This window comes from Lutra lutra, chromosome 16 (genome assembly GCF_902655055.1).
Source record: "Lutra lutra chromosome 16, mLutLut1.2, whole genome shotgun sequence".
Lineage (NCBI taxonomy): Eukaryota > Metazoa > Chordata > Mammalia > Carnivora > Mustelidae > Lutra > Lutra lutra.
Window position 1 is genome coordinate 7,329,317 of NC_062293.1, and position 22,365 is coordinate 7,351,681.

At 56.4% G+C, this 22,365-nt stretch overlaps 1 protein-coding gene across 3 annotated transcripts in view; it reads left to right on the plus strand.

Moving 5' to 3' along the window:
• SDK2 (sidekick cell adhesion molecule 2) overlaps window positions 1–22,365 on the plus strand; it is a 252,097-nt gene that overhangs the window by 117,458 nt on the left and 112,274 nt on the right. For all 3 annotated transcript variants that reach the window (XM_047708154.1, XM_047708155.1, XM_047708157.1), the window contains exon 2: window positions 229–388. In XM_047708154.1, coding sequence (XP_047564110.1) covers window positions 229–388 — 160 coding nt within the window. The remainder of the gene's footprint in view (window positions 1–228; window positions 389–22,365) is intronic.

Below are 22,365 nucleotides of genomic sequence, written 5' to 3' on the forward strand. Positions count from 1 at the left end.
GGTCTGGGAGGAGGGAGGGGGGGAACTGGTTGGTAGGCGTGGAGGACTCACTCTGAAGATCAAGCTATGAAGTCAGACCCAAGCTCAAGTCGTCCCCGGCCACATGACCTTGAGCCTGTGACCTGGCTGCACCTGCTTTCTTGGCCCCCGGGGTGTTGGGGCACAACATGAACAACTAGGGGAAGGTGAGCAAGAGATAACTGGTGGCTTTGGGTCTCTTTCCCACAGATGACGTGGCCCCCTATTTCAAGACAGAGCCCGTGCGGACGCAGGTGCACCTGGAGGGGAACCGCCTGGTGCTCACGTGCATGGCTGAGGGCAGCTGGCCGCTGGAGTTCAAGTGGCTCCACGACAACCGCGAGCTGACCAAGTTCTCCCTGGAGTACAGGCAAGCCTCCCCTCCCCTCCCCTCCTTTCTTCCCTCCTGGCTGCCAGGGAAACCAGGATGGCGGCCCGTCTGGCACGTTGGGGGTGAGAGTTCCCACACCAGTGCTACTGGGAGCCTGGGGTGGCGGAAGTTGGGGGACACAGATAGCTCTGCCCCAGGAGTAAGAGGCCCTGCTCTGCTGAGCCCAACAGAGGATGTCTAGGGAGTGGGCCAGGGGTGCTACCCAGACGGGGTGGCTCATGCAACAGGGAACAAAGCAGAGACAATGGTTGGGGTAGGGGAGCCCACCAGCAGCTGCTGGGCTGTGGTTGTGCCTGACCAGAGACCCCCATCCCCAACCGCTGAGAACTCTGCTATCTCCCATGGGCACTGAAAGGGCCTCGGTCCTGACACATGGCCGGGGGGAGGGGCATGTGGCAGCGTGGGTTCAGTGAGGGAATACCTTGTATTTAGGGACAGTGGGGTTGTGACATGGAGGTGGCCTGCCCTGGGCCTTGGGGCTTTTCCGCACTCCATGTTCGTGCCCATGCCCAGAGCTCTGGACTGGCTCGTCCCTCCCCAGGACACTGCCAAGTTAGGGAGAAAGGAGAGGCGGGACGGGCACAGGGTCACAGTGAAGCGGGTTTCTCCTGGCAGCCTGAGCTGCCCCACAAGCCCAGCCTGGCCTCCAGCACTTTCCTCCTGGCAGTCCCTCCCTCCTGCTCCTATCTTCCCATCTCATCTCCGCCTGTTTTTACTGGCTCCCAACCCTGTGGCTGGTGATTAATCCCCAGGCCTGATGTGCATAATCGGTTTTGTTGGGGAAACGAGATTGTCTTGCCCTGGGGGTGTTGATACAGATCTCCCACGGGGGACCGGAATGCAAATGAGAGGAGGGTATTTAATTGCTTCAGGGTCTGTCTTTTCCTGAGAACCATCCTTTTCTTTGCCAAACACGGAGGCCAGAGTTTGGGATGCGCCACCTTGGCAGCCCCAGGTTCCTTCTGCCCCAACCCTGGACTGGATTGGCTGGGGGGGGGCACTTTGTCAGAGGAGGGAGCAGGAGGACCCAGGACAGGAGAACCACCTTCCCTTCTGTAGGGTGAGAGCCCAGGGCGGTGGGTCTCCGGGAAGCTCAGGAAGGAGACTGGGCGGTGCTCCCATGAGCAGCCCCTGGGGTGGTTTTCAGCTGGGGGCCCAGAGCTCTCCTGGTCACTGCCTGGCATCCCTGGGGCAGTTAGGGCAGTCTTTGTGAAGAGCCCCTGCCTCCTTCGGGTGGGGGACTTGCCTGCATGGGAGCACCAGGAGCACGTGGAGGGCACACCGCAGGTGTAAGCCTGCCCCTGGCTTCCACTGGCCGGGAGCTGGGCCAGGATCCAGGAGAAGGAGGAGGCTCAGTTCCTCATCATTCTGTCCGGCCGACAATCCTAGGAGTCAGTTCAGTTTTTTCTCCCGTTTGATGGGCAGTCTGGGGCTCAGAGACATGAAACACTTCACCCAAGTTCAGATTGTTGAGCTGGGTTCAAATATAAGTCATCTGGCTCCAGGGCTGGAGGTCCTTTACGTCCCAGTGTCTCATCGAGGAAGGACCGCTTCCTTAATATGCATCCCATGCAGCTGCTGCTCACCGTGCTCCGCCGTTTCTAGAAAACAGAGCAGGGGCGGGGAATGCAAGCACCGTTGACCCTTGAACAACATGGGTTGAGCTGCACGGGTCCTCTCACACGCGGATGTTTTCGGTTCAATACAGCACAGCGCAGTAAATGTGTTTTTGCTTCCTTATGGTTTTCTTAATAACATTTTCTTTACTCTAACCTACCTTCCTGGAAGAATGCAGTACGTAATGCACATAACGTACGAAATCCGTGAGGATTGCCTGGGTCTGGTCCTGGTCAGGCTTCCCGTCAACAGTGAGCTGTTAGTAGTTGCATTTGGGGAATCCAAAGTCCTACATGGATTTTCGACGGTGCAGGGGTCGGCGCCTGGCTCTCAGGGTAATTCAGAGTCATCTGGACTTTGTTTCCGACCTTGGTTGGGTGGCATTTTCAGGGGGACACAAATAAGCTGCCACCGAGGAAGCCCTTTTCCCTGAGGGGCCTTCAGAGGTCGCAGGGTTGCTCTTGGAGGCACGCACCTTACCCACTGTTACTCCCACCTGAGGTAAGATGCCCACGAAACAGGACCTTCCCATCCCAGGACCGTGGCAGCCTCCTGCTCGTGCCCTCTGTGCTGCCTCTATTCAAACCTTCCGGTCCCCTCTACTTGGAGTATTGCACCTTCTAGAACCTTCTTTCTCTCTCCTGCAGGGCCCCTTCAGAAAGCCTTTCCCGATAGTTCACACATGTGTTCTCAATCAATATCTCTCTGCCTCCGTCTCACAACACACGCACACTCAGGTCTGCCTCTCTCTGCCCTTTGTGATGGTCCACAATACACCCCGTTACGCCTCCTGCCTTCTCTTCATTTATACGCGACGCTGCGAGTTAGCCACAGACCTGAGATCAGGGCTTCGGGAACCTTGGCATTTCCGGGGTCCTGGGGGCTCGGAATGGAGAACTTGATCCTGCCCCACGCGCTCTCTCCTCCAGACCGCTCAGCAGCACCACCTCTGGGGGCAGACTTCATTCTCATGTGGTGCGTGACACTGAGAAGTTCATGGTCACAGGCTCATACCCCCATGATTTTAGGGCAGAAGGAGCATCCCTGGAAGTTCCACGTGGTAAGTCCCAGGGAAGGAATCTGCTTGGTCCAGCTTGGGTCGTCCCACTTATTTTTGTAAAGTTGTTTAAGAATTTGGAGACATCACGTCCCTTCACCCCTAAGGAGAATTTCCCAAGAATAAAGTGTTCTCCTGTAGACCCACAGGACAACGTTCCCACTGGGGAAATGTCACATGGATAGGGTGCCACTATCTCACATGCAGCCCAAACTCACATTTCTCTGTCCGGGTGATGTCCTTGTGGCCATTTTTACTATTGTTTGATACCAGATCTAATCAAGGACCACACACTAAATCTGGTTGTTAGGACTCTTAGACTCTGTCAATCTAGAATCATCTCTCATTGTTCCTCCCGTCTTTCATGGCATCAACATCTCTGAGATCCCGGCCCATTTTGCAGAAATGTCCCCCCGTATAGACTTGTCCAGTTCTAGGCTCCAGATTAAACTCATGTTAATCCTTTGGGGCAAGAATATTACCCAGGTGTGTGCCCGTCTCCAGGCTTCATACGCTAAGGCCCTCAGCATCCACTTGCCCCATATTGGTGATGTTGGATTTCCTCAGTTGGTCAAGGTAAGGTGTACCAGATTTCTCCATTGTCAAGATATGGAAATATCCTCTCGCCTTTGGGGGGCGGTGACTGGAAACCGTGGATACTCTCCTTCCCAGGAATCCCTCACCCCGTGGTTGAGCACCAATCAATGAGTCTACCCTGAATCCGTCATTAACATTGTGGTGGTGATAAGCAGATTTTCTACTAATATCATTTTTTTCCTTATATTTTATGTCATCCTTTTGTAAAAGAGATCTTCCCTTTCTCATCTCCTTCCAAATAAGATAGCACCAGTGTGAACTGATGGATAATTTTCCCTGTTCAGTGCGTCTTCATCTATCCCTATCATTCTTCATGTTGATGCTCAGTCGTAATCCGTAATTGGCCAGCGGAGCTTCTTCGAGCTACATCCTGGGTCTTTTGGCCACGTCCCCGCTGGATTTCTAGCACTCTCTTGCTTTTTGGCTCAATAAAATGTTCCAGATTCGCCTTTGAAATACATGCACACCAAAAATTGCATCCCAGAGGAGGGTGGCTGGCTTCTCATCCCGTGGTTCTCTGGGCACTGCTTGCTACTTCCTGTCTCTTGCAAACCCCAGGCTTTGAGTTGGGTGATCACATCCAATTCTCAGGCAGAACGATGGCTGAATTTACTCAGCAAGTCAAGAGAAAATAAGATTCCAAGTGCCGCCGTAAATCTCACTGGTTCCTACCGTCTCCAAAGGAAGAATTTTGCATTCACATCCAGTCTCCACCGGCCTTTATTTTCGGTGGGATCTGGAACCCAAGGGGCGTGGCATGCACGTGTGTTTTGTGTGTATACACACGTGCGTGTGACATTTACCCGAAGGGAACCCTGGGCGTCCTTCTGAGCACGAGTGTCTGGGACGAGTTAGTGGGGCCACATCCATCCCTGGGGGGCCGAGTGCAGAGAGCATGGGCTTTGGATCTAGGGCCTCCTGAATATAATCATGCCCCTACCACCGTCCAGCTCTGTGACTGTGGCCAGAATTAGCCACCATATACTTGTTTTCTCGTCTTGGAATAGGGCACATGCCTACTTTGGGAGGTTATAGTTAGAATCAAATGAGAGGCTATGGGACGAGCCCTGTTGCTGGTGTCATGGACTAGATGGCACCTTCTAGGATGATACGAGGTGTTTGTCTCGACAGAATAACAGGACAGGTCTGCTCACAAACCCACCTGATCTCACGGGCAAGCGAATGCATCCCTGAAGTGGTCTTGGGGGCTCTGAACACCTATACCAAGGCCACCGTCATGGTCCAGGAATTTCCCTTCTTGGAAATTTTTTTTTTTTTTGGGTCAAGTGCTGTGAGAGCCCCCTGTTGGTGGTCTGTCTGACCTGTTCTGAAACCAGCCTTAACTCCCAATTTGAGAAGTAAAGTGTCTAACCGTGGGCGGTACCACTTGGGTATACAAAGCAGTATCAGACTCTAAGGAAATGACATCTCTTTCCCCATATGGGTGGGACCCTGCAGGGGAAGACCCTCCCAAAGGTTCGGGTGCCATCCCCGCTGCCTTCCTCTGTCAGTGGAACAGGTGCATGGCTTCCCGCAGTGACTCTCCGTGTGTGTCTTCAGGGTGGGCAGGAGGAAGTTGTAAAACAATCCTCAGTAGGCGGTATAAGGTCTAATGTGTTTGTTGGCCTCTGTGCGTGTGTGCGCATGTCGGGGTGAGTAAATGAGGGGGGTGAGAGTCCTTCATACTCTTGTACACATGTGTAACCATTGTCAGTCTATGTCTGTGCAAAACATGTTGGCGTGTTGGCCTAACTCCCTAACCGGGTGGGATGGTGACACATGAAAGGTCGGGGCCTGCTGTGTTCCCCGGAGCTTCTACCATCAGATCCTATCGCCCCTACTCCTTTCCCTCAGCCCCTGTCCTCTGCCCTCCCTTCCCCTCCCCTCCCCTCCCTTCTCCCCAGGCTGCTTCCATTCTGCCTCCATTTGCTTCCACGGAACCAGCCAGGGCTGCACAGCTGGGGACGACCCACCCACTCAAGAAATGGCAGGTCAGGCAGGAGCAATGGGGGAGGTGGGAGGGGGGATGGACCCGAACCACCTGTCCTTGTGACATCCTGGCAAAGCCATCCACCAGCTTCTGCTGCCCTGCCCTGCTCATGCTTTCTCCCCTAATTTTCCTCACCCTTAACATCGGATCTGAAGAACGAACCAGCTGGGTGGATCTCACACACACACGTGCACACACGCGCGCGCACACACACACTCACACACACACACACACTCCCATGCATGGTTAACAAAACCTACACCATCTCATAGCAGCATTAGGTGAGTGTTGGAGCCTGGAGCTCAGAGGGGTTCTGGAACTTGCCTGCGGTCATAAAGAGAGCAAGGGGCAGATCCAGGAAGTCTGTCTGACCAGAACGTGTTACTGTCCCACCCATAGAGACGCACCTGGGGTCCCGATCAGGCTCCTCCTCCGTGCTCCTGCCACTGTATGTCATTCTTCTGCCCTGAGAGGCAGGAAGCCAGGGGCCCTCTCTGACCCCCTGATGTGCATGCTTGAGGGAATGAGGCCAGCAGAGGCGGAGTCCCGGCCCTAAGGCCCCAGCTGGCTCCTGACTGGCCTGGAGAAGAGCAGGTGTGTGAAGGGGAAGCTGGGATGAGCCAGGCAGGGCGTCTGGCTGGCCTCAAGCTGGGTCCCCAGCCCCACTGCCGGGCTGGTGTGCCTAGTGGGGGAGCTTTGGTGTTGGGGCACTGCACGCGGGCTCAGCCCCAGAGAGTAAAGCCCCGTGGCCGAGGCAGAGCCGCAGGCATGCCACCGCCCTTGCTAGGGGCACAAAGCAGAGGACACATGTGGAGAGGCTGCAGCCTTTGAAATTCTTCAGAGGAGAGGATGAAGAGAAGCTCTCTGCGCCAGCTGCTTTGTCTCTAGCTTATCCTCTGGCCTGCCCTTAGAAGTGAGAGCAGGCAGCAGAGGCGGGGAACGCAGAGGCCAGCGGGCTTCCCAGAGGCCACTGGAGCGCCTGCCACGTGGGTGCCTGGGACTGAGCCAAGCTCTTACCAACAGCAGTTCTGGGAGGTTAGAGCCTCATAGCGAGGAGTCACAGCTTGGAGAGATGCAGCAACATGCCCAGGGTCGCACAGCCAGACCTGGGAGTCAGGTTTTACCCAGGATCTTTTGGACACCAAGCCTGCATTCCTCCCCCTCCCCGCCCGCCCCACTCCGAGCTGTCTGGCCGTGTTTGTCCCCAGCTCCACCCCACAGAGCAGTGGCACTGGCAGGACCCGGCTTTCTGGAGTTGGCCCCAGCCAGTCTTCTAAACCAGCACAGGAGAACCGGTCTTGGGGACTTAATGGGCCCAGCCCTGTTTAAAGGATTTAGCGTACATTAACTCTTGAAAACAAGCCATCAGAATGATCACCCACCTCGTGCCGGGCCCCTTGCCGGCCCCTTTCCTTTAGGCTCCGTTCTCCATCCCTAAACTTCAGCAACTCCTGCGGGAGAGGCATCTTGGTAGTGAGGGACACAAGGCTTCGTGGCTTAGTTCCCTGAAGTTGTAGAAGATCTTCTCCCTACTGGCCTGATGGACGGGCGTCAGGAGAGGCCCATGTTTGCCGGGTCATGAAGGGCAGATCTGGGACCTTCTGCCCACCCGGCACGGAGCTGGGCCAGGAGATCAATAAGGAAGTTCACTGCCAGCCCTGCCCTTCCCTGTGCCCTGTGCAAACGTTTGTTCTAGCCGAGGAGTCTGCGGTGCCCTTGTGGCCCATAAGGGCCTGGACTAGGGAGGGACAGCAGGTGGAAAGACCAAGAGAGGGTCCTGGAGAAGTTCGGGGCCACCCATGAGAGATGTTGAACTTGAACTGGGAGGGGAAGAGGCATTGGTGTGGACGTGGCGTGAATGGCCCCAGGGGTGGGGAGGGGGAAGAGGCGGCCTGTGTGCAGACACCGGGTGCTGAGTAAGCCGGGAGAACCCTCACCCCCGTGGAGCTCGCAGCCCGAACGGAAGCAGAATGCCGTCATTCTGCACATATTAATGGACCCGTTTCCACGCTTGCTATCTAGGGAAAGCACAAGTCGGACGTGTCACTGGGGACACTGAGACCTAGAGAGAGTTAGAAGGGGCAGAAGGGGGCTTGCAGATGGAGCCGAGGGCCCAGACACTGAGGCCTAGGGAGCTGGAAGATGGCCAGCGTGGACAGAGGGCAGGACCCCAGAGGAACAGATGGCGTCAGTTAGGACAGGGCCTGCTGGCTGTCTTAGGGAGCTCTTATCTCAAGCCAACAGCGATGTGGGGCCCCTGACGCATTTGTCACAGGGAACGGACACAATCGGGTGTCCATTTTCAAACCATGTAGCCAGGCAGCTGGGTGGGGAGTGGGCTCGTGGGGAGCAGGTGGGAGCCGGGCTGGGCAGTCATGGTGGGAGAGGGCTGGCCGGGCCCCCTTGGAGGCAGCGGGGATGGAGGGACGGATGGGTCTGACATGGAGACCTGTCTGGGAGGCAGAATTGATAGGACTGGACGATGGGCTGGATGTGTGGGGGAGGGAGGGAGGCAGGGAGTGGAGAAGACGCTGGAAGGGACACTGGGAAGTCTTCAGGCTCCCTTAGGGTGCCCGGTGAGACTTCCAGTGGCAGGGCCCAGCAGGCAGGAAGGAATGGAGGAGAAAAGCACAAGCTGAAGGTCTCGATTTAGGTGTCACTGTCATCACCATGACGGCTGACACCTTAGGAATGAGCGGGATGAGAGAGTGGGTACAGCACAGGGGAAAGGGCTTCAGAGCCTCGGAGGCAGGTGAACAAGAGGTAAAACCTGCCCAGCAGCACGAAGCCACCTGGCCACAACGGAGATTGGGGTGTCACAGAGGGGGGCGTTGGGAAGGACCAAGTGGCCAGCTGTGTCAGCAGCTCTGGGACACTAACAACTGTCAGCTAGATTGAGGGACAGAGGTGACCTCAGGGAGAGAGAAGAGGGCTGGATGAGGGGCCCATGAAAGGGACAGTGTGGGGGCAGGGGTGAGCCTGAGAACCTTCTGGGCTGCGTCCGGTAAGTGGTGGGTGGTCTCTGGAGGATTTGGGTCAAGGGAGCCTCAAGACCCTCGGTGTCCTGGTCCTACCCTTCTGTCCCGTCTCCTCTCTCAACAACACTCTTGGCTCAAGGGCGGAAGGAGCCCTCTCCCAGTGGTCTCTGCTGTTCGGTACCCTTTGCTTTTACCTGTCCCCAACCTGGCCCATCTGTACACACCTTTGATGCCCACTCTCTCTTGACAAGGCACCAGCATCCCCCCAGTATGAATCCCAGTCCGGACCCTCAAGGTGACCCCTGCCTCAGTTGCTCAATCTGTCGAATGGGAATAATGACACCAGTCGCCACCTCCCAGAGGGTCGTGAATGTCACGTGAGGTGAAGCACGCAGAAGGGTGTCTGGTCATTGGTGGCTGTGTGAGGGGAAACAGTGGCCCGGAAGCCAGCCCAGAAACACCCCGCAGGGCAGGCTGTCCCCACTCCTTCGGCCTGGTCAGGGTCTCATTCTGCCGCTCCTATGAGGTCCAGGTTCATCTTCCACAACAAAGCCAGACCCACGCACCCGTTGCCAGCCTCTTCGGAGGGGGACTCTGATTTGGCCGTGAGCTTGGACATCTTGTCTGAAAATTGAAGGCTGCCGGTGAGAAAGCCGGAGTGTAGGAATTAGTTATGATGGGCATAAATCGAATTTTAATAGAGATGTACGTGGCACAGAGCCAGTGTACTCAGGCAGAGGGAAGGTAGTAATTAAAAGTTAACGAGTTTAGAGATGTCGTAATCCTTGGGGATGGATGGGGGAGGTGGGCTGGGAGGAGGGAGAGGCCCCCAGCCAAGCGTGCTGTCCTTCCCCTGACCCAGAGGCCCTCCTCCTGCTCTGAGCAGCCTGGAAGGAGGGCTGCAAGGAGCCCGGCAGACCCCGCGTGTGCACACACAGGGCAGGCTTCCAATGACGGCGGGGTGGGGGGAGGTCGTAGCAGAGTTAAAGGGACCCCCCTCCCCCAGACAACACTCGTGCTGCCCACAAGGAAGACCACAGGAGTAGGGTTTCTCGACCTGGGCACTGTTAGCATTTGGGGTTGGATCATTTCTTGTTGGGGGGCTGCCCTGTACCCTACACCGTGTTTCCCAGCATCCCCAGCCTCTACCCGCCACATGCCAGCAACACCCTCCCCCCCAAATGGGACAACCCAAAATGTCTGCAGAACTGCCCAGTGTGCTCTGGGGGGGCCACATCCACCCCATTGAGAACTAGTGGGTTGAGAGCGAGGCCCCCGTGCCCGTGCCCCCCAGACCTTCCCAGCTGGAGCCAGGGCTGCCCCCATGAATGCAGGCATCCTGCCACGCTCGAGTCAGTGGCTGGCTTGGTGTGAGCACAGCTGGCCAGGCATTGGAGGACCCGAGGGCAGGACTGGCTGGCCACGCTCGTGGGGGACTCTCCTGCCCCGCTTCTTTGTTTTTTCCCAATAATCCAAGTAGCAACGATCTGCGTACCTTGGAAGCTTTATTTGTTTCCGGGCATGGGATGGATGGGTGGGTAGGACAAATCCAGGGGACAGCTGAGAAGACAGAGGCTGGGAGATACCCAGGGCCTGGCCCAAGTCCATTCACCCAACGGGCAGAAGGGCAGAAGGGTTTGCTCCTCGGCTCCGGCAGTCCTGCTGGGAGAGGACACGGCCTCTCAATTCCGGGGAGCATCCCTGACTCCATTCCCACAGGTGCCCAGGAGCATGGGGGCACAGTCCTCCCCCTGCTTTAGGACAGGTTCTTCCTGGACCTCAGAGGGCCAGCTGTGGCCTCGGGGTTTGCTGGTGAGTGACAGAAGCCAAGAGAAAGGCGACAGGGAGAGCCCTGGAGAGTCAGGGCAGGTGGTGGGCGGCAAGGGGCACAGCTGGCTCCCTGTGCCTCTGGCTGACGTTGCAATAATTATGTCAATTAAGATGAATAAGTTCAAAATGTGAGGGGGAAAAGGGAAACAAGAAGCAAAAGTCTCTGAAGCATTGGCTGTCTCGGTTTCCATAGCAACCCGGCTCTCACATTCTCATTACTGGGTCCTGACTGGGGGAGGAAGTGGGGCCCCCCCACTCCCGCGGAGGTGGGAGATGAATGGTGGGTGTCACCTTGCTGGACCCCGAGCTGAGGGTGTGGGGCCTGGGGGCACAGACTGGACAGACTGGACAGACTCCCACGGTCCCGGCCTGCATCTGGGCTGAGCCCTCGGTCCTACAGCCGGGACACCCTGAGAGGACACCCGGAGAGGACAGTGGCTTTCCTCCGAGACCAGAGACCGGGTGTGAGGGTCAGAACAGCCACTCCAACCCAGACCCCCTGCGCTCCCATGCAGTGCTGCTTGGGTCTGACCGGGTGCCCGGGTCGTGCTGTGCTCTGGGCTGATGGAAGGCAGAGACTCCACAGTCCAGGCTGATTCAGTGACACGTTCCTCCGCCGGCAGGCTGAACCCCTCAGGAGGCAGGAGGTGCTGGCCTCACCTCTCTGTCCCCTTGGATGTCTGCTGAGTTCTCCTAGTGTCCCCATGGGTTCAGATGGGTTGCGAGCATCACTCCAAGGTGCCGTCGCCTGAGAGCCCTCGCAGGTGGGGCAGAGAGGACTTCTCCATGCCCCATGGGCCCCCTGAAGCCTGAGCAGGCAGGGAGTATGCTGTGTTTCCTATGTTGACATCTGTAGTAGACACAGCTCCGGGTGTCCATCCAGGGCCCGAGTGTGGGCTCCCAGCAGGACCCATCACACGGGCGCACACACTGTGAACTCACGGGGTTCACGCCCACAGACGGTCCCAGGAATCCACGAAGCACTTACTAGGTTCCTGTTTCACAGATGCAGAAACTAACACCCAAGGGATAAAGTGACATGCCCTGGGTTACACAGCAAATTAGGGATGGGGCAAGGCATGTGCACTAGCTAGCTGCCAGCTTCATTGCTGGAACATTCTAGAGCACACAGGTGGGCACACACAAGCCTCGCTCTCTCTTCTGCCCATTCCCCTCCTCCCATTTTGCAGGGACCGGCAGACTCTCCGGAGCCAATCCCAACAGCCCTGGGATGGGGAGCGGAGGTCCCCAGATACCCCAGAGTGCAGAATAGAACGTGCGGGTGAAGCGCTTGCCGCCACTTTACTGAAAGGCTCCCAAAGAAAGCTCTGATGAACAGAGGCTATTTATTTCTACCGCAAGGAAACTTAACATGCAAATGAGGAAGGGCTTGATCATTCATCACCTGAAATTGACAGATTTAAATCTGGCCCTCATTCCTGGGAACCAGTGCACAGAGAGGGGCACGGGGCGGGCAGGCGTGGCCCGAGGTCCTTGGGGAGGTGGGGAGAGGTGGTCTCCATCAGAGGCACATATGGTTTTTATCTGGGATAGTCCAATATATGGAAATGAGATGTTCATTCTTTCTCCCCACACAGCTGGACCGGAGACCCCAGCGTGCCCTGAGAACTCCCCCTCCCCAGAGGCCTCCCCTCCGGCTTTCAGCCACGACACAGAAACTAATTAGATCTTGACTCAGTTATGTGCTCAGGCAGGCAAGTGATCTAGACAGATGCCTGGGGAGTTGATAAGGACCCCTTCTTCCTGGGGGCTACCACTGCCTGACTCCTCTCTCCCTACCCATACCCCTCAGAGCCACTTTCTGGCCCTTGCCTGGGGTGTCGCTACCTGGGAGGGTTCATGGTCTCTGCCCCGTGTCTTTGTCCTCCCAAGAGGAGTCTCTGCGGTGACCCACTTTCCTGCTCTCTGACCAGTGGGGTGCCGAGGTGTTTGTGACTTTGAATTTCCCACCCTGGCCAAGAAAGAGACCTGCTCCCAGCTGGCTGCCCTAGTCTGTGTATGCAGAACCTCCTGGGAGTGGGAGGAGGGGTGGGGGTTGGGAGCAGGGGTCTCAGCTCCATCTGGCAACTTCTGGGGGCTCAGTGTCAGCAGGGAACAGGTGGGGCTCACAGAGGACTTAGGGAGGGGAGAGGCCATTCTTCCTGCAGAATGGGGAATAATAAACAAATAAGACAATCCCATGGGCACAGACTCTAGGGGTCAACCCACAGCATGTCCAGAAACTCCAACCATTATACCTTCTCCTTTACCTTTGACCCCTTGGGAATATACGGAGATGGGGGACCCCGCCCACAGGAGCGTGCTCGGCCTGACGTTGGCCGCAGCCTCTGGTCAGATACTTAATGCTGTCCAGGAGAACATTCCAGAACTTCATGACTGAACCACCGTGATTTCCCATTTCTTTGCTGGTCTGTGCTGGGCACACATGAAGGTACATTCTGCTGGGCATCTGCTGGGCTGGGCTGGGCCGGACTGGACAGCTGTGCTGCTGGTCTTTCTTCCCATGGCATACCATCCTTCATGGCCTAGTGGTTTCAGGGCCTGGCGCTCTGAGAGGTGAATGCAGAAGCTGCAAGGTTCTTTAGGCCTGGGCTTCAGAAAGTTCCACCAGATTCTATTGGTGAAAGCAAGTCACAGGGTCAGTCCAGATTTAGCAGGAGGAATAGACCCCACGTTTGATTGAACTGTTGCGAAATATTAGAGCCATGCTCTTCAGGCTCCCAGCATCAGATCTGGCCGGTGCCTGGCCGTGCACACGGATTACCTTTTCCAGATGGCAGCTCACAGGCGGGTCCTCAGGGCCTCATTAACGCCGTTCTGGCCCGGTTCCCCCCAGTACGTTCCCCTGAAGTCACTTTTGAGGGTGACTTTAGAAAACCCAAAGAGAATGGGCAGAGGTGGCAGTGAGGCACGCTGGACAGAGGCCAGAAAAGTCAGGGCCAGTGGGATTGTGTTCAGAGCCCGCTGCCTGGGGTCTGAGCAGGTGTTCAGAGAAGGGTGGGGAGGGGAGGCTGCTCTGGTTGCCCCAGCCTTGGCTCTGCTCTCTGGGTAAGGACTTGTCCTAGATGAGTGGGCTTTGGGCCCTTGGTTACGGGGGCTCTCAGGGCCGAGGGCAGTGCTCCCTCCTCACAGGATGGATGACTAAGTGAAAAGTAATAACTTTAATAACCCAGTGGCAGCTCACTCTTAGCAGGTGCTTACGACACTCCTCACACTGGCCCCGTCTTAAGCCCATCATAGGTGCCCTGTCATGGCACCCTCATGACCGGCCTTCAGGGAGGGACTAGAGCCTGGTGGTTAAAAGCCCAAAATCTAGAGACAGCCCCCTGGGGCTCTGCCACCTACTGGCTGTGTGATCTCTGGCAAGTTACTTAACCTCTCTGTGCCTTGATTTCCTCAGCTTTTTTATCTGCCAAATTCGGATAAAATTAATTCTGACCTCACAGAGTAGCCAGTGAGGAATAAATGCATTTTCGTAATACAGGGGACTGAAGATGATACCTGGTTTAGGTTATTATTAATTGTTATTATTACCTCTATCTTATAGATGAGGACATAGAGGCAGAGAGAGATCAGGCAACTTGCCCACAACAAGTAAAACACACTTCACGGTCAGAAACCCTCCTTCTCCACCACTGCCCACCGCCCCACGAGCATTTGCCCCCACAGCCTCCTGCACAGCCCCTGGTGCTGCTGGTCATTGGGTCATGTTTCTGACCTCGTCAGAAGGGCAGCCAGGACTCTCACAAAGGAAGAGACCTCGGAGTCAGGAGCGCGCTGCCTGGGTGCCTGAGCCTTGGGACTTAGGGAGGAGAAGTGCACTGACATCTAAAGCTTGGCGCCAGGTAGTAGAGAGGAAAATCATCAGCCCTGACCTTGAACCAGGTCTCCTGGAGGACTGAGGAATGGAATGGGCATCCCATCCCCCGCCCTGCCAGAGCTGCCAACAACAGGCACTCAAGGTGGCCGGGGACGTCTCTTCCCAGCGTGCCTCCACCTGACCTGCCCGGGCCAGCTGGGGACCCCACCAGGGTGACTGGGCTGTATCCTCCTGCCTCATCAGCATTCATTAATGCCACAAACATCTGGCCTGGTGAAGGCCAGGGAGCAGGACGTGGCTGGGCAGAGCCTGGCAGAGTTCATTCAATCACCCACCTTCCGAGCCCACCCAGGGCTCCCCCTCCGAGTGAGTGCTTCCCACGCCCATACACCCCACCCCCTTTGTGTGAATTAGCCAATATCCTGTGTGGTGTGGTGATGAAAAGGGCCGTAAGAAAGTCCTTCCCGCTCAGAGCTGAACGAATCCCCGCTCCCTCCTGTGCTCTGGGACTTGGAGATGCGCAGGAGCCTCGGTTCGGTTCCCAGGGCAGCACAGTGTCTTGCGGATAGCGATAGGAACTGATAGGAGCGGAATGGCCTGGAAGTGGGTATGGGCAGCAGTGTGTTTCTAAGCAGGGGACAGCGGTGGCACTCACATCGCTGTCTCAACACAAGGCGGCACGGCACCTTGGACGCACGGTCTCACTGTTCTGCCTTGTTGCTGCCAATCTCAGAGCCTAACCCAGTGCCTGGCCTGTCGTGCACCCACCCCCACCCCCGGTCCGGGACGAATGATTAATAAAGCAGCACACACAAGGACACATTTCTCGAGTGCTTCCCAAGCTTCGGACGCTGTCCCAAACGCTTTGCAGTCAGTTCTGCTGGAAGGTAACAACCAGCACACTATGCAAAACCATGCAATAAAAACCATAGGACTCATGGGGGAGATGGGGTGCGGGAACAGCACTCAAAACCTTCAGTAGGGACCCATTAAAAAAAAGAGAGCAGCCCACTAAAGCCAGTCACGCAGGCTCCCATGTGATCGGTGGGTGAGAAGTGCAGAAATCCTACAGTTACTCCAGCCCTCCGCCTCGGAAAGGGCCCCGCTGTTGGGTTGGTCAGCTTGGGGAAGTAGGAGGCTGAAGGCTGCAGCTCCCCAGTTTCTGTGAGCTGGGGGAGGGAGGGGTGTCTGGGATGGAAAGGAAAGTTGTAGAAGCAGACCCGTGGGGGGAGGCTGAGGATGATTGGGGGTGCGTGGGGAGTCTGGGTCTGCGGCCAGAGTCAGCTGTGTGAGTTTCGTGCGTTTACCTGGGGGTTTTTGGGGGGGGGACAAATTACACGCAGGCAAATTCAGAACTCGGGCTGTGCTCACACTGTTCCCTACCCTCCACGTGTCCCTGCAGAGTGGAGAGAGAAGGCTCCTGGTGGCCCCTTTCCAGCCCTCCCTGCAGCCAGCGGGTCTAATTAGGAGGCCGCATCTCTGCCAGGGCGCAGAGAGGCCATAAAGGCAGCGTCTCCCCCTGCACGTGGGAGGCTGGGGAGGCCGAGAGAGCGCAAAGCAGGCCCTCCGCCAGGCCCTCCCCGATTTGGTCACAAAGCACAAGCAGTTTGGCTCCTGGAGGCCGGATTTCCTAGCAGTCTCTTGGTATGTGTAAAAAGAAAAAAAAAAGGCCCCTGAGGAATTTCAGCCAGGTGCCAGCAGCCCAGGACAAAGGAGCCTCCTTTTCTGCCCCAGAGGAGGAGGCAGCAGAGAGCCCTGGGAGAAATTCCTGAACATCCCTGTAGACAGAAGACAGGCCCCACTTCTTGGCTCTCTGTTCTTCCTTTCTCTTCTCTTTCCTTTCAAATACATAAATAAATAAGTAAATAAATAACCGCAGTGGCCCCCAGGGCCCCCTCTGACCTCAGGATTCCTTCCATCCCCGTCATGTTTTGAAAATCCATCTGCGGGCCTGAACTCCTTGACCCCAGACGGGTCTTGGCGTCTCTCTGCTGCTGGCGAGAAAACCCGGTGTCCTGTCCCACTGTGCGCTTTGCAAAATGATCCCAGATCCTGTGACTCTCGGCTCGGCTCGTCGGTGAGTCTCTCTGCGGGGCTCCTGGGTCAGGACCAGACTGGCAGCTCCCGGGAGGCATTTCCCTCTGGGCTGTGCCCGCGGATCGGCAGGGGCACCAGGTCAGGGGCAGGTGTGGGGCGGGACAGGTTTGGGTTCAGATGGGTCTGACATCGAAAGTCGCTTTTGCTGGGCACCCTCTGTCTGGGTGACCTAAGGTGACTTGCTCAGTCGCTGGGAGCCCAGGGCCCTGGCTATAAAATGAGGTGGGGGTCCCTTCCCCCTGCAGTGAGTGTGGAGGTGAACAGATAACGCATTCTCGGTGTTCGCTCGGAACCGGATCCTCTTATCGCTGTTTGAGAGAGTGGGGGCCGTCCCCACTGACTCTCCCCACAGCGACAGTCCCACCTGTGCCTATGGAGTGGCCACGTTGGGCCTCCCTCCGCCCCTACCTATCTTCTTGCCGAGTCTGTGGGGACCAGCACGCTCATAGCAGCTCTTAATGAAGTTCTTTGCCCTGTTCATTAAGGGCAGTTAACTGGCCCCGGAAGGTCGCAGGGCGGACAGACACCCTCCCCGGCCAACTCTAGCCTGGGCTGTCATGGTGTCAGCAGCCTCTGGCTCGATAATGCCACCAGCCCTCTCATTGACCACAGGCCCCAGGATCAATCCGAGTGTCACGGCGTCTCCCGGTGGGTGCCGGCAAGCTCAGGGCCACGCCCAGGGCTCCCGGGGAAGCAGGGAGGCCCGAACAGGGAGGGGACGCCCGGCAGAGGGTCCTGTGCTGCCCACATGAACCCTCCATCAGGAAATGGTGATCCAGGCCCACAGGTTGTGTCTTGTCCGAGCAGCTGCCTCGGGCCATTCTACAACAACCAGCCCAGCTCAGCCCTCCGGCTGCCTGCTTCGTAGGGGTCTGCAGAGAACGGGCAGCGTCCAGCGTCCTCCCCGACCCTCCGCCCCCTCCCACGTTGTCTCAGAGACGTTGTATTATTGATACAAATAAGTTTGTATTTATAACAGATAAACACACTTAGTAACTTAGAACAAAGCACACGCATTCTCCTGCAGTTCCACGGGTCAGAAGTCCTAAAATCCAGGCGACAACAGGGCAGCCTTCCTGTCCGAGGCAAGAGGGGAGAAAAACCCTCCCTCCCATCTTCCCCTTTCCCAGCTTCTAGAGGTGATTGTATCCCTCGGCTCTGGCTCTGCACCCCTCCAGCCTCTGATGTCCTCCTCACATCACGCTTGCAGCAGGACGCTTGGGACCACGTCGGGCCCCTCAGGTCATCCAGGATCATGCCCCCATCTCGAGTTCGTAGCTAATTCACAGCGTCTGTGAGTTGCCGTCTGTGAGTCACGAGAGCTGCCATCAGAAAGTGCCAGAAACCGGGGGTGGAGGGAAGCTTAAAGCAATAGGCCTGGATTTGGTCTCGTTCTGGAAGCCAGAGGTCTGGAATCAAGGTGTCCACAGGGCCCCTTGTCTGTGGCTCCCAAGCCCCCATGCCCAGTCCCCATTGTGTGGCCCTCCTCTAGCTTCTGGTGTGGTCGGCACTCCTGGGCCCATGGCCCTGTCACTCTAGTCTCTGCCTCCAGTGGCCTGTGACCCTCTCCCTGTGTGTTTCTGTCTGTGTCTCTTTATAAATTTTTTTTTTTAAGATTTTTATTTATTTGTCAGAGAGAGAGGGAGAGAGAGCGAGCACAGGCAGACAGAATGGCAGGCAGAGGCAGAGGGAGAAGCAGGCTCCTGCTGAGCAAGGAGCCTGATGCGGGACTCGATCCCAGGATGCTGGGATCATGACCTGAGCCGAAGGCAGCTGCTTAACCAACTGAGCCACCCAGGCATCCCCTGTCTGTGTCTCTTATAAGGTCACCAGTCATCTTGGATTAGGGCCCATCCCCGTGTCCTCATCTGAACTCATTGCCTCTGCTAAGACCCTGCTTCCAAATAAGGACACAGTTACACGTATTGGGGTTAGGATGTCAACATAGCTCTTTAGGGAACCACGTTCCACCATCACCTTCTATAAGGTGACACACTCACAGGCTTTGGGAATTCAGATGTGGACTCCTCTGGGCGGCAGTGTGTGACCACCTACATGGCCCTCTCCTCCACTCATCCAGAGAATGTTCGTTGAGCATTTTTTCAGACGTGGTGCACAGGGGACACAGGACTGTGCACAAGGCATGACCTCAGGGAGACACATACGGGCACATAGAACATTATATTCACTTGTGACAAGTGTACCAGCTCTGGCAGGAGAGAATCCTGGGACAACCCAGGGGGATTGAGGAAGGCTTCCTGGAGGAGACATCCTGTTACAGAAACCCCAGTTTGGCTGCCCATCGCTCAAAAAGCCACTATTTGAGAGACGAATTTTGATTGGAAAGGAATATCAGCTTTATTCGGGAGGCCAGCCACCTGGGGAGAAGGTAGACTCTTGTCCAAAGCTGGCTCTGAGGTTTCTGCCTGGCCCAGAGATGTTTAACAGGGTCTAATCAGTTAAGGGAGTAGAGCATTCTGTGACATTTCTTGAGGACGTACAGACTTGATGATGCCACGTACAGAGTTGTCTCGGTGCTTGGGGGTTGTACAAGAAGTTCTAGTTCCTTGATACTTGGGGCGGGGGGGTGTGGGAAGGGGAGTGTGTGTGTAAGAGAGCCTGGTGTTGTGCACAAGTGCTCTTGTCTTTCTGCAAAGGAGGGCAAGGTCTCCAGATGCACCAAGGGACATCAGTGAGTTCATGGTGTGACCTTAAAAAAGAAAAACATTTGGCTAAAAGATCACTAGGCTAATCAGAGAGCCCAGGCGGCTTCAACAGACTTGCTGGCTTCTGTGGCCTAGGAACATTCCTGTCCTTCATTCTGCAAGGCCAGCGGTCTGCAGATCTCAAAAGAAAGCAAATGAGCTCTGTGACAGGTCAAGGGCTTTAGGTCTGTAGGCAAAGAATGTGTTCACGGCCCGAGGGCGCTTACAGTCCTGCCAGAAAGCTGAAAGGGACCCTGTGGCTGAGGGGCCTCTGGTGGAGAGGTGAGGGGCAGAAGTGCCAGAAGTCTGGTAGAGCTGGAGAGTGGGGCCAGCAGTGAGATTTCCACTTCCTGGAGACAGGTGTCTTCCCAAGCACCTGTGCCCAGCCCGGTCCCTGCAGGCTACAGGTGCCACAGACGCCTTCGGTGTTAGCAAGTCCCAGCTGCTCCCACATCTCTGTCCCTCACCCACACCTGGGGGCACCCCGAGCTCCCAAGGTTCCAGCCACCCCCCTGTGGCCACAGGGGTGACGCTGAGGCAGGAGAAGGGATGTGAGTACGTAGACCCAACACCTGTGACCCAGCATCCCTCTCCCCATATTCTGCAGTCGGAGTCGGGGTCCTCCCCTTCTGTCTTTTGCAGTCCTCCAGGTGGTGGGGGCACCCACTGTCCCCAAGTCCTCCACACTCCGAATGTCCGCGGTCTGTCAGGGGTGAGCCCATGACCGTCTCGCACCTTCCGAGGACCTTGGGGACAGTGATGCTCACCTGTCCTATGCCTGCTCCTGCTCCAGAGGACCCTCAGGCCTCCCTCAGCCCCCCACCACTACCAGGCTGCCGCACCTCCCTTCCAAGGGTGACCCCTCCCCCGGTCAGAGCAGAGCGGCTCCCTTCCTTCCCCGCAACGCCATTAGCACAAGCCACTTGGGTGCGTAACACTCTTCCCGAAGGTGTGGGAGGGGAATTGCAGCACAGGCTAGAAACGGCTGAAAATAGAAGAGCAGAAATCACGGTGCCTGAACTGCCACACGAGCCCTCACCACGGCGGGGATCTTCCTGACATCATCCTCCCAGGACCAGCCGCCCCCAAGATCCGTCTACTTCCTGTGCGGGGGCAGCTTATGCCTCTGTGTGTCTGTCTGTCCGTCTGTCTCTCCCTCTCCTTCACTCGCTGCCTCTCCCTGTGTCTGTGTCTCTCTCTGGTTCTCTGGTTCTCTCTCTCTCTCTGTCCCTGCATGTGTGTCTCTCTGTGTCTCTCCCCACCCCACCATCTCTCCGTCTCTCTCTCCTTTCCCTCTCGTTCCTCCATCAGTAGTCTCTCTGTGTGTAAGGGGAAAGAATGTAGATAGTAAGCACTTCCTTATTCCAGGCAAACCCCAGGAAGGAGAGACCCCAAACTATTGGGTTCACGTCCCCTGAGGTACCTCCTGTCTATGGACTAGACTGCCTCTGTGTACGAGGTCCTCATTCGCTGTGTGACCTGGGCAGGTTACTTAATTCCTCTGGGCCGTTTTCTCATCTATGAACTGAGCTTCCTGTTAGCATAAGCCCGTCCGGGATCGTGAGCTTTAGCTGAGCTGATATATGTTAGATACATGACGCTTTTTATCCTAGTGCTAATTACGTTAATGATATAGTGGTACATTACTATTATCTATTTTCTGGTACACGTACTTTCCCCTTTAAATCACTGTGGACAGAGTTTTGCTTTCTTTCCTGAGGAATCTTTGCAAAAGCAAACCCATGAGGTGGGACCCATTTCCAGCCTGACGCCGCCCCGTGGCCAGTGCTTAGAGCACGTGCTGTCTGCCTGCTGCAGGAAGAAGGGGTACGGGGTGTGTGTCCGCAGGTCTGGGAGGACACCTGTGCACACTGGGACTTGCTGTGTCTCCTGTCGCCCAAAAACCCGTGGAAAGAGGGAAGGAAGCCTGGGTCCCCAGAGCTCAGCCACCTGCCACCGTCCCCACAGCCTGTGTCAGTCTTGGCCATCTGTGGTGACACCTGCAGGCCCAGAGCCCCCGCGGACCCCCTAATGGATGGAGAGGCTCAGCTGCTTCCCCCACCGACCCCCACCTCCCACTCTGTCTGAGCACAGCTCACTTGAGGCAAAGAGACCTTGTGGCTGAGTCACGGAGAGCCCACACCTTAGTGAGGGAGCCCAGGGAAGGGGCACGGGGTGGGGAGGATCTCTTTGCCCCAAACCTCAGTCCCTCCTTGTCCAGCTTCCCTCCTCCCCACACACGATCCCTCTGGAGAGAAAAGTCCTAGCATCAAGGGGTCAGTCCCCAGGGGCTCCCTTGCCCCTAGATGATGTGGTTTGGTGGGAGAGAATGTGTGTGTGCGTGACCAGACATCCAGGTGTCCTGAGCGCATCTGAGTGCGGCAGCCGGCGTGCTGGGGCCTCCCAAACGGGGTGGATCGGGGTGCCTGGGGTGACCTCAGATAGGAGTGGCTGGACATGGGGTCACCCAGGAGTGTTACCTGTGTACATGAGTGTGTACGCATGAGTGTGTGTCTGGGCTGTGAGTGTGCACGTGTACATGTGTATATATACTGAGCACCTTGCGTGAGTGTGCACAGGTATGCATGACCATATGCACAGTGTGTGCAGGTATGCATGTGTGCAAACGTGGGTGTGTGCACAAGCACTCATGTGCTGGGTGTGTGTGTGCCCATGTGTATGTGTTGCATGAATATACTTGTGTGTGCACAACTTTGTACATGTGTGCATGAATGTGCGTGCATGTGGGTGTAAGCTTGTGCACGTGGGTGCAAACACATGAATGTGCCTGTGTGGGTGTGCGGTGGTGTATGTGTGTGTACACACGTGTGCACGCGCACACACACACCCTTCCTCTGTGTGAGCGTCCGCGCGTGCATCTCCGGGCGTCTGATTTATTAACGAGGACAATACAAGGAGAGTGTGCCTATTACTTGTGGTGTCCGCATCAGCTCCTGACAGCTTCGTGGAATTGAAATATCTTATTTAATGCGAGTAAGAATCATTTTAAATATCAACTGTGACACTCAAGGACTCGAACCGAAAAGGGCACTGTGTGTTTCCTCCGGTGCCAGAGAAGACGCCACATTTGTTAGGTCCTCATTTTCTCTCTGCCCGGCTCGTGTTGCTGAGAGTCCGTCATCTGTCCTGACTCCTCCCCGCCTCACCATGAGCCCCGCACCCGGAGCTCATCTCTCCATCTCGGAGGAGGGGACTGAGCCGCAGGGTCCTCCGAGCCAAGTCA